Here is a 15,990-nt window from a genome sequence, read left to right as displayed (position 1 = left end):
TTTAACAGACCAAGTTGTCCAGCAAAAGTGTCAGTTAAGACAAATTATTTAACACCGACAGGGGTTGGCTTTTTTCTAGGGCTGTTACTGATTAAAATTTTCATGTTCGATTAATCGATTTTTTTTAATCGATTAATCGACTAATTTCGATTAATTATAACGCACATACAGATCCAACTACTTAAAGCCGATCTCCTTGCATTGCAACTCTGCATTAGTGAGTGGTAAATGTGGTATACACTATATACAATCACCCGACACTAGTTAGTTTCCACAATCCATGACTTAACTTCACAGTTCACACAAATACGTTTTAAATTCAAACTGTAGCACTGACGTAAGTAATTTTTTTCCTATTAAACCTTAAGAAAAACTTAGAAAGTTTGTTTAACTTTAATTATAAAATGTATCTAGTATATTGAGTGTAAGTAACTTTATAGTAGGCAAGTAGGCATCACTTTAGCCAGTCACGCAGACATACCAGAGTGTTTACATTTTCTGGAAGCAGATATGATCGCATTTTATTGACAATATACCCTGAAGAACTGAACAGTCTTTCGCACGGAACAGATGTTGCAGATACACAAAGAATTGTCTGCACCAAAACTGCTTAGGACAGGAAAACGATGGTTATTTTTGCCCCCTTCCCCTGATGGAGCCTGATGCATCCTCCTGCTCCACAGATGCAAAGGTACCAATGGGTGCAGTTTGCTCGCATCCAGCAGGGTCTCACTGTCCGGTGACCTCAAGAATTTTGATCGATCAAAAAAATTAAAGATTAATCAAGGAATTAATCTTTAATTTCCCCAGCCCTACTTTTTTCATTTATGTTAAAGCTTTATCCCAAAAAAAAAAAAATGTTTTACTGCAACTTTTTTTAAAAGTGTCAGCTACAGATCAGCTTTAGGCCTCATGCCTATGGACGTTTTTACAGCCACGTTTATGTGCGTTTTTTGCAGCTTAAAAACGGCTCTCCATCTTAGCCTATGGCCTCATGCCCACCATGACGTTTTTGAGCTGTAAATGGCTAAGCCGTTTTTAAGCTTGCAAATAAAACCCAGGACCAGTGCGTTCTGAAGCTGCATTACAGCGGGAGAGAGCGTTGAGTCAACATCAGAAGAGAAGAGGGAAGAAGACGATGGGGAAGACCGGGCCGCCGCTAGTAAAAGAGCTGGAAGAAGATAGCGGAGCCCGGCAGAAGGCACCGGAGAGCGAGAGAAGATGCCGAAGAGAGCAGAGAAGTTGGAAGAGACCCCCAAAGTAGGAAGAAGACCGATGGAGCCGGAAGAAGACCCCCGGAGCTGCCTAATAAATTACTTTAAAAACCTGTCTAGTGTGTTTTTTATTGACACTTTTTTCCCCCCAGGTGAATGGGTAGGGGTACGATGTACCCCCATACTCACATAGGGTGGGGGGCTGGGATCTGGGGGCCCCCTTATTAAAGGTGGCTCCTAAATTGCGATAAGCCCCCCGCCCGCAGATCCCGACAACCAACGGCCAGGGTTGTCGGAAAGAGGCCCTTGTCCTCATCAACATGGGAACAAGGTACCCAGACTCCGGGTGGTGGACCCAAATGGGGGTCACACGTGTTTCCCACATCTTTGTTCAGGACACGTTTATTTCATTTGAGGACTTAAGGGTACACAGTGAAATAACGGATAAAGCTCTATTCAGGTATATGTCACTCCGCCACGCAATACGGACTCAATTTGAGGGCCTGACCCAGAAGCTCACGGAATCGCCTCTAGAGGCTCTCATGTCATACTCAGATCTTGGGAAACTGGTTACGACATTTTACTCACGTCTTCAGTCGGCGGGGGTTAAACCCTTCCTGATTGCTCAGCGGAAATGGGAGGTGGATATTCCGGGGCTGTCCGAGGAGGGGTGGGAGGAGGCCTCGGAGGTTTGCTTCCTTGATCTTATTGGGTCCAATGATCAATATGTTCAATTTAAATTTATCCACCAGCTACATTATACTCCTGCCGGCCCGTATGGGTCTGGTTCCCAGTGCTTCCTGTCCTAGGTGTGACTCCACCGAGGCGGACTACTTACACATGTTTTGGTCGTGCCCTGCTGTAACATCATACTGGAAGGATCTATTTTCCTTTTTTGGGGACACTTTACACTTCCCTGTTCCTCTCACCCCGGAGGCTGGATTGCTTGGTGTGCTCAATGACTCTTTACCTACAACGCATGCCAGGACTCTGATACGAATAGTGTTGTTCTATGCCAGGAAACTGATACTGTTACACTGGAAGAGTGCGTCCGCCCCGGACATTCAAATGTTGTACCGTATGGTGAATAAAGTTTTACCCATATTTAAGTGCATATATAAAGGCAGGGCCTGCCCCAAGAAATTTACTAAGATCTGGCAGCCCTGGCTGGATATTGCAGACTCTTTCTGGAAGGATACCCCACTTTCTCAGCCATAAAGGGATACGGGCGGGGGGGGGGGTTCTGGGGGCTCTGGTGATTGATGAGGGGGGGGAGTTGTGGCCAGTCTGGGTGTGGGAGGGGGGGGGCTGGTAGAGAGTAGAAGGTCTGGAGGGATGCTTGAGTGTGCGTGTGTGTGTGTGTGTGTGTGTGAGTGTGTTGAGGGTACTGTTCTGTACCTATTGGGTAGCCCTACTTGACATGGGGATCTGTGGTTGGAGGCCACGTTTGGTCCTTGGGGACTACCCTGAAACGAAGGTTGTTCTTGTTCCTCCGTTGAGGGATCGGGTTACATACTTTGAGGGAGGGAGGTAATGTTGACAAATATGTGATGGTTGAACTCTGCCAATTTTGTACTGATTAATGTACCTTTCCCTTTTTTGATGATTGTAAATGCAGAAAACTAATAAACAAAAGTAAAAAAAAAAAACATGGGAACAAGGTGCTTTGGGGTGGGGGGCGCAGTGCCCCAAAGCACCCCCCCCCCCCATGTTGAGGGCATGTGGTCTGGTATGGTCTGGGAGGGGGGGCGCTCGCTCGCCCCCTTTCCTGACCTGCCGGGCTACGTGCTCGGATAAGGGTCCGGTATGGATCCTGGGGGAACCCCCACGCGTTTTTTTTTGGTGTGGGGGGATTCCCCTTAAGATCCATACCAGACCGAAGGGTCTGGTATCATCCTGGGGGGAATCTAACACCATTTTTTTAGTTTTCACTGGGTTCCCCTTCAAGATTCTCCGCACACGAGTCGCCCCACAAGTCAGATCATCTTGATCCGACTTCTGGTGCGACCTCTATTCAAATCAATGGGATCCCATAGGGAACCATTGATTTTGAATAGAGATAGAAAAACACGGCTGAAAGCTAGCGCGGCGAAACGTGCATTGAATTCAATGCAAAACGCGGAAAAAATTGCATCTGTACTAGCTTTACAGCCCGTTTTTTTAAAAAGTCCGTGGGCATGTAGCCTCATTGTTCAGTCCATCTACAGTACATCTGGAAAGTATTCACAGCTCTTCACTTTTTACACATTTTATGTTATGTTACAGCCTTATTCCAAAATGGATTAAATTCATTATTTTCTTCAAAATTCTACACAATACCCCATAATGACAACATGAGGGGCAATTTCCAGCACCAATGCATGTGCGAATTCCTCGCTCAGGTGTGGTGCCTCCCCCTTACTGCGAACGCCAGCATGACGTTGGGAGTCACCCGAGGTCATACTGTTGGTATACATACCACCCATTCTAAAACATCACACTCTCCCATTGTCCTTTTCCTTTCCTCTGGTTGCGGGGTCACTCTGCACTCGGGCCTTACTTGCATCATCCAACATGAGGTACTTTATCTGATTATTTTTGGTCATGTATTTTTTTCCCTGGTTTGTAATGATGGCTATGGGCTAACTACCTATCAAATCAGAGGACCCATTTGTCCTCTGACTTGATGACCATCCGTACAGCTTAATTTAACCCCTTCCCAACGGCCATACGACCGCAGGGTGGCTCTAAATCTCTGAGTGGCCGTCTTTATACGGCCTCCGCTCCTCCTGGCCACTGGGGGGTGCGCGAGCGCGCCCGCCGCATCACTGAGATGCCGATGCAGGTGCCTGGCGGCCGCGATGTCCGCTAGACACACGCGATCGGCGGTTACAGAGACAAGGACATGGATCTGTGTGTGTAAACACACAGATCCATGTCCTGTCAGGGAGAGAGGAGACCGATCTGTGTCCCTTGTACATAGGGACACAGATCGGTCACCTCCCCCAGTCAGTCCCCTCCACACACAGTTAGAACACTATGCAGGGTACACATTTAACCCCTCCTCACCCCCTAGTGTTAACCCCTTCAATGCCAGTCACATTTATACAGTAATTAGTGCATATTTATACCACTGATCGCAGAATAAATGTGAATGGCGCCAAAAATGTGTCAAAAGTGTCCGATGTGTCCGCCATAATGTCGCAGTCCCAATAAAAATCGCAGATCGCCGCCATTACTAGTAAAAAAAAAATAATAATTCTGTCCCCTATTTTGTAGGCGCTATAACTTTTGCGCAAACCAGTCACTTATTGCGATTTTTTTTTTTTTTTTACCAAAACATATGTAGAATATATATCGGCCTAGACTGAGAAAAAAAAATGGGGCTATTTATTATAGCAACAAGTAAAAAATATATATATTTTTTTCTAAATTGTCGCTCCTTTTTTGTTTATAGCGCAAAAAATAAAAACCGCAGAGGTGATCAAATACCACCTAAAGAAAGCTCTATTTGTGGGAAAAAAAAAGAATGACAAATTTTGTTTTGGAGCCACATCGCACGACCGCGCAATTGTCAGTTAATGCGACGCAGTCCTGGAAGCTGAAATTTCACCTGGGCAGGAAGGGGGTATATGTGCCCAGTAAGCAAGTGGTTAAACACCACAGCCTAATGCATACTGTGGTTTCCCCTTTCTAGTGACCTTCCTATCCTTATATATTGACCAAAATGGATATTGAATGGGTTGTCATGAAGGATATTCACATATAAAAGATATACAGGTGATGTAATACACACACACACACACACATATATATGTCACAAAAAACATCACTTCATGATCTCTGGTGACTATGCATTTAAGAGCGGTTGGTGATGCATGGACTCCCTTGCTTTAGCACATATCTCCACTAGTCTGTGGTGAATGACCGGGAAAAGCCTTTTTGACACACTGTTCAAGCAGTGGTCTAGACGCTCCATGTTGACACTGGATGGCAATTGCAACTAATATTTTAATTTTGTTTTTTCATTCAAAAATGTACTCATAGCATATTAACCACTTAAGCCCCGGACCAATATGCTGCTAAATGCCCAAAGGCGTTTTTACAATTCGGCACTGCGTCGCTTTAACAGACAATTGCGCGCTCGTGCGACGTGGCTACCAAACAAAATTGGCGTCCTTTTTTCCCCACAAATAGAGCTTTCTTTTGGTGGTATTTGATCACCTCTGCGTTTTTTATTTTTTGCGCTATAAACAAAAATAGAGTGACAATTTTGAAAAAAATGCAATATTTTTTACTTTTTGCTGTAATAAATATCCCCCAAAAACATATATAAATTTTTTTTTTCCTCAGTTTAGGCCGATACGTATTCTTCTAACTATTTTTGGTAAAAAAAAAATCGCAATAAGCGTTTATCGATTGGTTTGCGCAAAATTTATAGCGTTTACAAAATAGGGGATATTTTTATTGCATTTTTATTAATTATTTTTTTTTACTACTAATGGCGGCGATCAGCGATTTTTTTCGTGACTGCGACATTATGGCGGACACTTCGGACAATTTTGACACATTTTTGGGACCATTGTTATTTTCACAGCAAAAAATGCATTTAAATTGCATTCTTTATTGTGAAAATGACAGTTGCAGTTTGGGAGTTAACCACAGGGGGCGCTGAACGTGTTAGGCTTCACCTAGTGTGTGTTTACAACTGTAGGGGGGTGTGGCTGTAGGTCTGACGTCATCGATCGAGTCTCCCTATAAAAGGGATCACACGATCGATGCGCCGCCACAGTGAAGCACGGGGAAGCCGTGTTTACATATGGCTCTCCCCGTTCTTCAGCTCTGGGGAGCAATCGCGACGGAGCGGCTATAAACGAATAGCCGCGCCGTCGTCCCGGATCGCTCCCCGAGGGAATCGCCCGCCGCACGCAGCGGGGGGGGGTCCCGATCGGACCCCCGACCCGCGGAAAGGCAAGGACGTATATATACGCCCATCTGCCTGTCCGTGCCATTTTGCGGACGTAAATAGTCGTGCGGTGGGCGTTAGGTGGTTAAGAAAGTATTTTCCTTTCTTTAATGTTTCTGCATCCCTAAAGAAGAAAATCTAATTTGAAACGCGTTGGTTGTTCAGCAATTCCCATCCTTTGTTCTCTATTGATTATATCTTAACCACTTCCATACCGGGCACATATACCCCCCTCCTGACCAGGTGAAATTTCAGCTTCCGGCACTGCGTCGCTTTAACTGACAATTGCGCGGTCGTGCAACGTGGCTCCCAAACAAAATTGGCGTCCTTTTTTCCCCACAAATAGAGCTTTCTTTTGGTGGTATTTGATCACCTCTGCGGTTTTTATTTTTTGCGCTATAAAACAAAAAAAGCAACCATTTTGAAAAAAAATTCAATATTTTTTACTTGTTGCTATAATAAATAGCCAAATTTTTTTTTTCCAAAAAATTTTTTCTCAGTTTAGGTCGATACGTATTCTTCTACATATTTTTGGTAAAAAAAAAAAAAATAATAAAAAAAAAAAAAAAAATCGCAATAAGCGCTTACAAAATATGGGACAGAATTATTATTATTATTATTATTTTTTTTATTTTTATTACTAGTAATGGCGGCGATCTGCGATTTTTTTATTGGAACTGCGACATTATGGCGGACACATCGGACACTTTTGACACATTTTTGGCGCCATTCACATTTATACTGCGATCAGTGCTATAAATATGCACTAATTACTGTATAAATGTGACTGGCATTGAAGGGGTTAACACTAGGGGCTGAGGAAGGGGTTAAATGTGTAGCCTGGGTGTGTTCTAACTGTGGGGGGAGGGGGGTGACTGGGGGAGGTAACCGATCTGTGTCCCTATGTACAAGAGACACAGATCGGTCTCCTCTGTCCCCTGACAGGACGTGGAGCTCTGTGTTTACACACAGAGCTCCACGTCCCTGCTCTGTCACTGCTGATCGTGGGTGCCTGGCGGACATCGCGACCGCCAGGCACGCGCATCGGCATCTCGGGGACGCGCCCCCCAGTGTCCGGAGGAATCCAGGACGTCAATTGACGTCCTGTTGAGTTTCCAGAGCCACTGTGAAGCCGTCATTTTACATGCGGCCGGTATTCAAGTGGTTAAGTACAGTATCAAAAACCTGTTTCCCATCATTTTTAAGATGTATTGTAATGTTTTACACAATTTGTATTAATAAAGCTTTGTTAACTTTTATACTACCTAGAAATACTGTTCATTCACTTGACATTATAATGACCCAGGACGTCCCATTTTAAGGGTTTTTCTTTATACATACAACTTAATAGCCAGACAAATGGAATTTTCAGAAAGAGGTCCGCAATTACAGCCTCTATATTCCTCTTAGGAAAGATTTACTTTAATGTTGGGGATAGGGAAACCAGAAGTCAAATAGAATTAATAACGAACACACAACACAGGTGGACAGTTTCAACCCACCAAAAGCACACAGAAGTTATAATAGACATTCTTTACAATCCTTGGCATTACACAGCAATTTGAATCATGCATGAAGTTTAATAAGTAAGGATTGTGCCATTTATTATAGTGATAGATCATACATGAAAAGTGTGTTCTTCTTTATACTAGAGATAAAACCTTTAGCAATTTTTCAACAGGAAATCTGGTTAGAAGATTGTATTAAAAAAGGAAGTAGTACAGTAGTTGATATGGGAAATGACAATAAGCCCACAATAAACAGACACATTTTCACACATGAAGGTATACAGAGCTCACTTACTGTGGGGGATGGGCCTTGGTGGACTTCTGGCAAGTTTGGTTCCAGTGTAGCTGTAGGAAGGGGGGATTGGCGTCGGTTTTTGGATTTAGTGTTGGAATTTGAAAGTGAATGTATTGGGGCATTCGGACCTAAAAACCAAAAGATACAAATGAGGATGTAAACGATGATCAGAATTTTTAGCATGTGGTGCAGCATACTTGTGAAGCATTAAAATACAGGTTAGTGGATACCGTTGGCCATTTAGAACGATTTGAAGTGTGGAAAGGTTTCTATTCAAAATGTTTACTACGATATTCCAAGTTTAAACTGAGAACTGTAGTTCCTTTACCCTAGGTTCAAACCTATGCGTTTTTAGTGCATTTTTCAGTCCATTTAACATTTCCTATGGTACAAATTCACATCTATACCTTTTGTGGCCGGTTTGGGGACTTTTTTCCTGCATTATGCGGGTAATATACTTCAATGGAATCACACCAGAAACACAAGTGTTGGGTTTGTGATTCGATTTTTGATGTGTTTTGCAGTTTTTATTTTAACACTGTATATAGCTGGTTGCTAAGCAGGGGGCCAGAAAACCGGCCGCGAGTCCTTAACTACTTAAGACCTGGACCATTATGCAGGTAAAGGACCTTGCCCCTTTTTGCGATTCGGCACTGCGTTGCTTTAACTGACAATTGCGCGGTCGTGCGACGTGGCTCCCAAACAAAATTAGCTTATTTTTTTCCCACAAATAGAGCTTTCTTTTGGTGGTATTTGATCACCTCTGGGTTTTTATTTTTTTGCACTATAAACAAAAATAGAGCGACAATTTTTAAAAAAATGCAATATTTATTTTTTTTAAACGTTTTTTTATTCCTAAGTTTAGGCCGATACGTATTGTTCTACCTATTTTTGGTAAACAATAAAAAAATCCGCAATAAGCGTTTATCGATTGGTTTGCGCAAAATTTATAGCGTTTACAAAATAGGGGATAGTTTTATTGCATTTTTATTAATATTTTTTTTTTTACTACTAATGGCGGCGATCAGCGATTTTTTTCCGTGACTGCGACATTATGGCGGACACATCGGACACTTTTTACACATTTTTGGGACCATTGTCATTTTCACAGCAAAAAGTGCTATAAAAATGCACCGTTTACTGTGAAAATTACAATTGCCGTTTAGGAGTTAACCACTAGGGGGCGCTGTAGGGGTTAAGTATGACCTCATATGTGTTTATAACTGAAGGGGGGGCGGGGCTGGATGTGTGACATCATTGATCGTCTTTCCCTATATCAGGGAACAGACGATCAATGACACTGCCACAACGAAGAACAGGGAAGGTATGTTTACACACACCTCTCCCCGTTCTTCAGCTCCGGTGACCGTTCACGGGACACCGGCGGCGATCGAGTCCGTGGGTCCCACGGGCAAGGAGCTCCGGACTGGGTCGTGAGCGCTTAAAGAACAGGTACGTGATTGTGCCCAGCCGTGCCATTCTGCCGACGTATATCGGCGTGAAGGGGTCCTTAAGTGGTTAAAGGGGTTGTAAACCTTCGTGTTTTTTCACCTTAATGCAGCAGGGAAATCCGCATTCAATTTGCAATAACCCTGCCTTAAACTGATGTCAAAAGCACACACTGCATTTGCGGATCAAAGCCAGTTGCCAGTTAATTTGCTGTGTACATTAAATACTTACACCTACTTCATTAACCTCTTATCCAGCGCCTGCCGTCAAATGACTGCGGAAGGCAAAACCTGTTGTTCTGGCTGGACATCATATGACGTTGCACCCTTTTAATCCACTAGGGACTAGGGGGCCACCGCCGCGTCACTGGGGAGCAGGTGCGCGTGCCAGGCGGCCACCGCTGGGCACCCGCGATTGCCCAGTAACTGAGCAGGAACAAGGATCTGTGTGTGTAAACACGCAGATCCACGTCCTGTCAGGGAGAGGGGACCGATGGTGTGTCCCTTGTACATAGGGACAACCATCGGTCACCTCCCCCAGTCACTCCCCTCCCCCCACAGTAAGAATCACTCCCTAGGGAATACATTAACCATTTGATGGCCCCCTATTTTGTAGACCCTATAACTTTTGTGCAAACCAATCAATATATGCTTATTGCGATTTTTTTTACCAAAAATATGTAGAAGAACGTGTATATGTAAAATTTGTTTTAAAAAAATGGATATTTAATATAGCAAAAAGTAAAAAATATTGGGCCAGATCCACAAAGGACTTACGTCGGCGTATCTATTGATACGCCGCGTAAGTTCTACGATGTGCCGTCGTATCTTTGTTTTGTATCCACAAAACAAGATACGACTGAATGTGGGCTAGATCCGACTGACGTACGTCTTAGTACGCCGTCGGATCTTAGGTGCATATTTACGCTGGCCGCTAGGTGGCGCTTCCAATGATTTCCGCTTAGAGTTACAAATTAGCTAGATACGCCGATTCTCAAACGTACGTCCGCCCGGCGCATTTTTTTTACGTTGTTTACATAAGGCTTTTTTCGGCATAACGTTACCCCTGGGTCTATGAGGTGTACGCAATGTTAGGTATGGACGTCGGGACAGCGTCGAATTTTCCGCTGTTTACGTTGTTTGCGTAAATCGTTCGCGAATAGGGCTTTGCGTAAGTTACGTTCACTTCCAAAGCATTGACTATTTGCGACGTGATTTCGCGCAAGCGCACTGGGATACGTCCATGGACGGCGCATGCGCTGTTCGTAAAAAGCGTCAATTACGTGGGGTCATACCAGATTACCATACAACACGCCCACTCCAAGTCTACTTTGAATTATGCGGGCTTACGCCGGCAGATTTACGTTACGCCGGCCCGCATATGGGAGCAAGTTCTTGGAGGATACCCTAGGAGCCACTCTGATTTACGGCGGCGTAGCGCATATGAGATGCGCTACGCCCGCCTAAATATACGCCCGTTTTTGTGGATCTGGCCCATTGTGTTTTTTTTTCAAACTTGTCCCTCTTCTTTTGTTTATAGCGCAATAAATAAAAACCGCAGAGGTGATCAAATGCCACCAAAAGAAAGCTTCATTTGTGGGGAAAAAATTATAAAAATGTCATTTGGGTACAGTGTTGCATGTCCTCCGCGTAATTGTCATTCAAACTGTGACAGCACTGAAAGCTGAAAAATGGCTTGGGCAGGAAGGGGGTGAAAGTGCCCAGTAGGCAAGTGGTTAAAGTGAAATATTCAGGTGAGTAACTAAAACTTTCCAATATGTTCAAAGTAGCTGGTATTTTCAAGGACTCACGTGGCTGTTTTTGCCTTTTTTTTTATATAAAGGTTGGTAAGCAGAAGGTAATGCGTGCAATTAAATTTAGCAAATGACAATCTTAAACCTTAGAGGTGGTCTGTACGCTCATGAATCAACAGCTGTCACACAATTCACCATGACTAATGTTATAAACCCACAAGAAATCAATACAGACTTTTCAAAATGTTTGGACAAAATGGTGCAAGCAGCACAGCTTCCAGTTTGTATTGGTGTATGTTCAGAAAAAGGGAATTCCATTTGGTTTGGTATTCTTGCTGCTCTAATGCCGCGTACAGATGGTAGTTTTTTGTGATGAAAAAAAACGTTGTTTTTAAAAACGTCATTTAACCTCTTGACCACTGGGCACTTAAACCCCCTTCCTGACCAGACCAATTTTCAGCTTTCGGTGCTCTCACAATTTGAATGACAATTACTCAGTCATACAGTCAGGGTACCAAAAACCAAATACAAGTCCAAAGGAGAAAGAAGGTTTGCTTTTCAGGGTCCTAGACTATGGAACGCTTTACCAACCAGCATTCGGTTGGAGGAAAACCACCTGACTTTCAGAAGACGGATCAAAACTCTGCTCTTTTGATGTCATGAGACACGAACAACTAGCGCCCAGAAGCGATTCAGTTCGCATGCGCCGCGCTTTATAAGTTTTTTTCATTCATTCATTCATTCATACAACATTGTACCCATTTGAAATTTTTGTCCTTTTTTTCACACAAATAGAGCTTTCTTTTGGTGGTATTTGATCACCTCTGGGTTTTTTATTTTTTGCGCTATAAAAGAAAAACGACTGAAAATTCTGTAAAAAAAAAAATTGTTTCTGTCATATTAGCAGGTTATTTCTCACACACAGCATATGCATACCACAAATTACACCCCAAAACACATTCTGCTATTCCTCCCGAGTATGGCAATACCACATGTGTGCGACTTTTACACAGCGTGGCCACATACAGAGGCACAACATGCAGGGAGCGCCATTAGGCATTCTGGAGCACCCAGACCAATTCTGACATTTCTCTCCTACATGTAAAAATCATCATTTATTTGCTAGAAAATTACATAGAACCCCAAAACATTATATATGCTTCTTTAGCAAAGACCCTAGAGAATACAATGGCGGCCGTTACAACTTTTTATCTCGCATGATATTTTCGCAGAAATTTTTTGAACGCGTGTTTTTTAAAAAAAAAACAGTTTTGTGCTTAAAAAAAAAACAGTAAAGTTAGCCCAATTTTTTTTCATAATGTGAAAGATGAAGTTACGCCGAGTAAATAGATACCTAACATGTCACACTTCAAAATTGCGCACACTCATGGAATGGCGCCAAACTTTGCTACTTAAAAATCCCCATAGGCGACGCTTTAATTACTTTTATTGGTTACATGTTTTTAGTTACAGAGAAGGTCTAGGGCTAAAATGATTGCTCTCGCTCTAACGTTCGCAGAGATACCTCACATGTGTAGCTTGAACACCGTTTTCATATGTGGGCGGGACTTACGTATGCGTTCGCTTCTGCATGCGAGCACACGGGGACAGGGGCGCTTTAAAAAAAAAAAAAAAAAATTATTGTTCATTTTACTTTATTTACTTGATTTTGACACTTTTTTTCCCAAAAATAATTTTTTTTATCACTTTTATTCATATTATAAGGAATGTAAACATCCCTTGTAATAGGAATATAGCATGACAGGTCCTCTTTACAGTGAGATATGGGGTCAATAAGACCCCACATCTCACATTTAGGCTGGGAAGACTGCAGAGTATCGCGCAGGGTATTGGGGTATTGCAGAGTATCGCACAGGGTATTGCAGAGTATAGTGCAGGGTATTGCAGAATATTGGGGTATTGCAGATTATCGCGCAGGGTATTGCAGAGTATTGGGGTATTGCAGAGTATCGCGCAGGGTATTGCAGAGTATTGCGCAGGGTATTGCAGAGTATTGCGCAGGGTATTGGGGTATTGCAGAGTATCGCGCAGAGTATTGGGGTATTGCAGAGTATTGCGCAGGGTATTGCAGAGTATTGGGGTATTGCAGAGTATTGGGGTATTGCAGAGTATCGCGCAGAGTATTGGGGTATTGCGCAGGGTATTGCAGAGTATTGGGGTATTGCGCAGGGTATTGCAGAGTATTGGGGTATTGCAGAGTATTGCGCAGGGTATTGCAGAGTATTGGGGTATTGCAGAGTATTGCGCAGGGTATTGCAGAATATTGGGGTATTGCAGAGTATTGCGCAGGGTATTGCAGATTATAGGGGTATTGCAGAGTATTGCGCAGGGTATTGCAGAATATTGGGGTATTGCAGATTATAGGGGTATTGCAGAGTATTGCGCAGGGTATTGCAGATTATAGGGGTATTGCAGAGTATTGCGCAGGGTATTGCCGATTATAGGGGTATTGCAGAGTATTGCGCAGGGTATTGCAGATTATAGGGGTATTGCAGATTATAGGGGCATTGCAGAGTATTGCACAGGGATAGCTGAGCTGGGATGGATGGATGGATGGCTGGATCTGTGACTGCAATAGTCACAGATCCAGCCACAGCGCTGCTGCTGACACCCGCTCCCCCCCCCCCCTCCCCTCCTCTCACACTGTACCGAACGGTACAGAGAGGAGAGGGAGGAACCGGCGTCATCAAATGACGCCGGTTTGTTTACAAGTGATCGCTCCGTCATTTGACGGAGCGATCACGTGGTAAACGGCCGCGATCAGCGTCAATTTACCGTGATCCGTGATGCGCCGGGTCTTCTAGACCCAGCGAGCACGGACACTTCCGCGAGCGCGCCCCAGGGGACGCGCAAACGCAGAAGTGCACGAGGACGTCCCAGGGACGTCCTGTCACAGTAACTCGACCGCGCTGTAGCAGTATTTTTGCTATAGCGCGGTCGGCAAGTGGTTAAAATGACCGTGTGTGGGGAAAACATCGTTTTATGTCTTCTGAAAAACGACAAAAAAAAATTCGAACATGCTTGAATTTTTTGTGTCGTTTTTCAAAACTTTGTTTTTTGCGTCAATTAAAATGATAGTGTGTGGGCAAAACGACGTTTAAAACAACGTTTTTAAACCCGCGCATGCTCAGAAGCAAGTTATGAAGCTAGCTTCAATGAAAAAGAGTGCTGAACATAACCGCGCTTTGCTAGAGCATTTTGAAAAAACGATGGTGTGTAGGCAACGTCGTTTTTTAAAATGAAGTTTCAAAAACGTCGTTTTATTTCATGATTTAAAACGTCGTTTTATTTCATCACAAAAAACGACCGTTTGTACGCGGCATAAGCTCCGAACACTATTTTGAAGAAGTCTATTCATTCATTTTCTACCAGAACAGGACAGGACAGATTATACATTTCGGAGATTCAACACTAGGTGGCAACAGTGTTATTGCATTCATTAAAACAATCTCAGAAGCCATTTTATTGTTACAGCAACCTAAGAAAACGAGATCACATCTCAATCCAAGCTTGAACATGTCTAGAAATTCTCTCCAACAAGTCCTTGGAACATGCAAATTCTTTCACCAGGCTGCCCTGAAATTCATGCTTTCACTCATCCAGTGTTTGGGAAAAGGCCATGCTATTACTTCCATAACTGACTGCATAGAATAAATCATTTCCATTCATCACTTTATTTACAGCTGCTAAATGTTACACTTTTGAGTACAATATGTTAGCTTATTCTATCCACATTTTTTTTATGATAAAAATGCCCTGAAATTTAACACAATTAAGAAATTGCAGCTTTCACAATCTACACAATGCCTAGAACCAGCGCCTATTTGTATATCATTGTAGTCTGTCCTAGATGTGTGAGTACACACACACAAACAACTAAAATGACATAATATTAATAAATTAACCTGAAGCACTATGTACAATCATCTACTAGGCAGATCCCAGAGACATCAAAAGAACATACATTTTGTGTAGCTATACTATCTATACTAAAAAGACTTACCAAGAGAGGTTATTTTACTTCTATACTGCCAACTACCTCTTAGGCCTCGTATACACGACGGGACATGTCCGATGAAAACGGTCCGCGGACCGTTTTCATCGGACATATCCGCTGCCGGATTTTGGTCTGATGGCTGTACACACCATCAGACCAAATTTGGACCCTGGAAGGTCAATGCTTCCACGCATGCGTTGAATCACTTTGACGCATGCGAGGGCTTTCGGCCGAGCGGACATGTCCGGTGAGTCGTACAGACGACCGAACATGTCCGACGGACAGGCTTCCAGCGGACATGTTTCTTAGCATGCTAAGAAACATTTGTCTGCTGGAAACCGGTCCGATCCGCCGGAAAATTGTCTGCGGACCAGTTTCAGCAGACATGTTCGGTCGTGTGTACGAGGCCTTACAGATATCCAATAGGATATTGAACAGCAGTAATGGGTGCATCTGCACAGGTTTGATTTCCTGGGGGTTTGGTAAATCCTGGTTGAAAGTGGAAGAACCTGAAATTAGCAGTGAATCACACTGAAGTCCACCAGGGAAGAGTAATGCTAGTAAATTCCGGGCCATTTTTATAGCCCATAGGCAAGTTGTTAAACAGAGACGAGGCACATATACTAATCCAAAAAATAGAAATTTTGATGTATCTGTAATTTCCTTATTTTGGAGTAGAATACAAGACACATAGGCCCGGATTCAAGTAGCACTTACGCTGGCGTATCTCGAGATACGCCGCGTAAGTGTAAATGTGCGCCGTCGTATCTGTGCGCCGTGCCCACAGAACTAGATACGCCTGAAAATA

General features: G+C 43.3%; 1 protein-coding gene across 2 annotated transcripts in view; it reads right to left on the bottom strand.

Moving 5' to 3' along the window:
- The window catches only part of MUS81 (MUS81 structure-specific endonuclease subunit), a 163,014-nt gene that overhangs the window by 54,822 nt on the left and 92,202 nt on the right, over positions 1–15,990 (bottom strand). For both annotated transcript variants that reach the window (XM_040328899.1, XM_040328900.1), the window contains one exon: positions 7,963–8,090. In XM_040328899.1, the coding sequence (XP_040184833.1) occupies positions 7,963–8,090 (128 nt within the window). The remainder of the gene's footprint in view (positions 1–7,962; positions 8,091–15,990) is intronic.

The sequence above is a fragment of the Rana temporaria genome, chromosome 11 (assembly GCF_905171775.1).
Source record: "Rana temporaria chromosome 11, aRanTem1.1, whole genome shotgun sequence".
Classification (NCBI taxonomy): Eukaryota; Metazoa; Chordata; class Amphibia; order Anura; family Ranidae; genus Rana; species Rana temporaria.
Note: the sequence above shows the minus strand (reverse complement) of the source record. Positions and strands in the feature narration are given on the sequence as shown.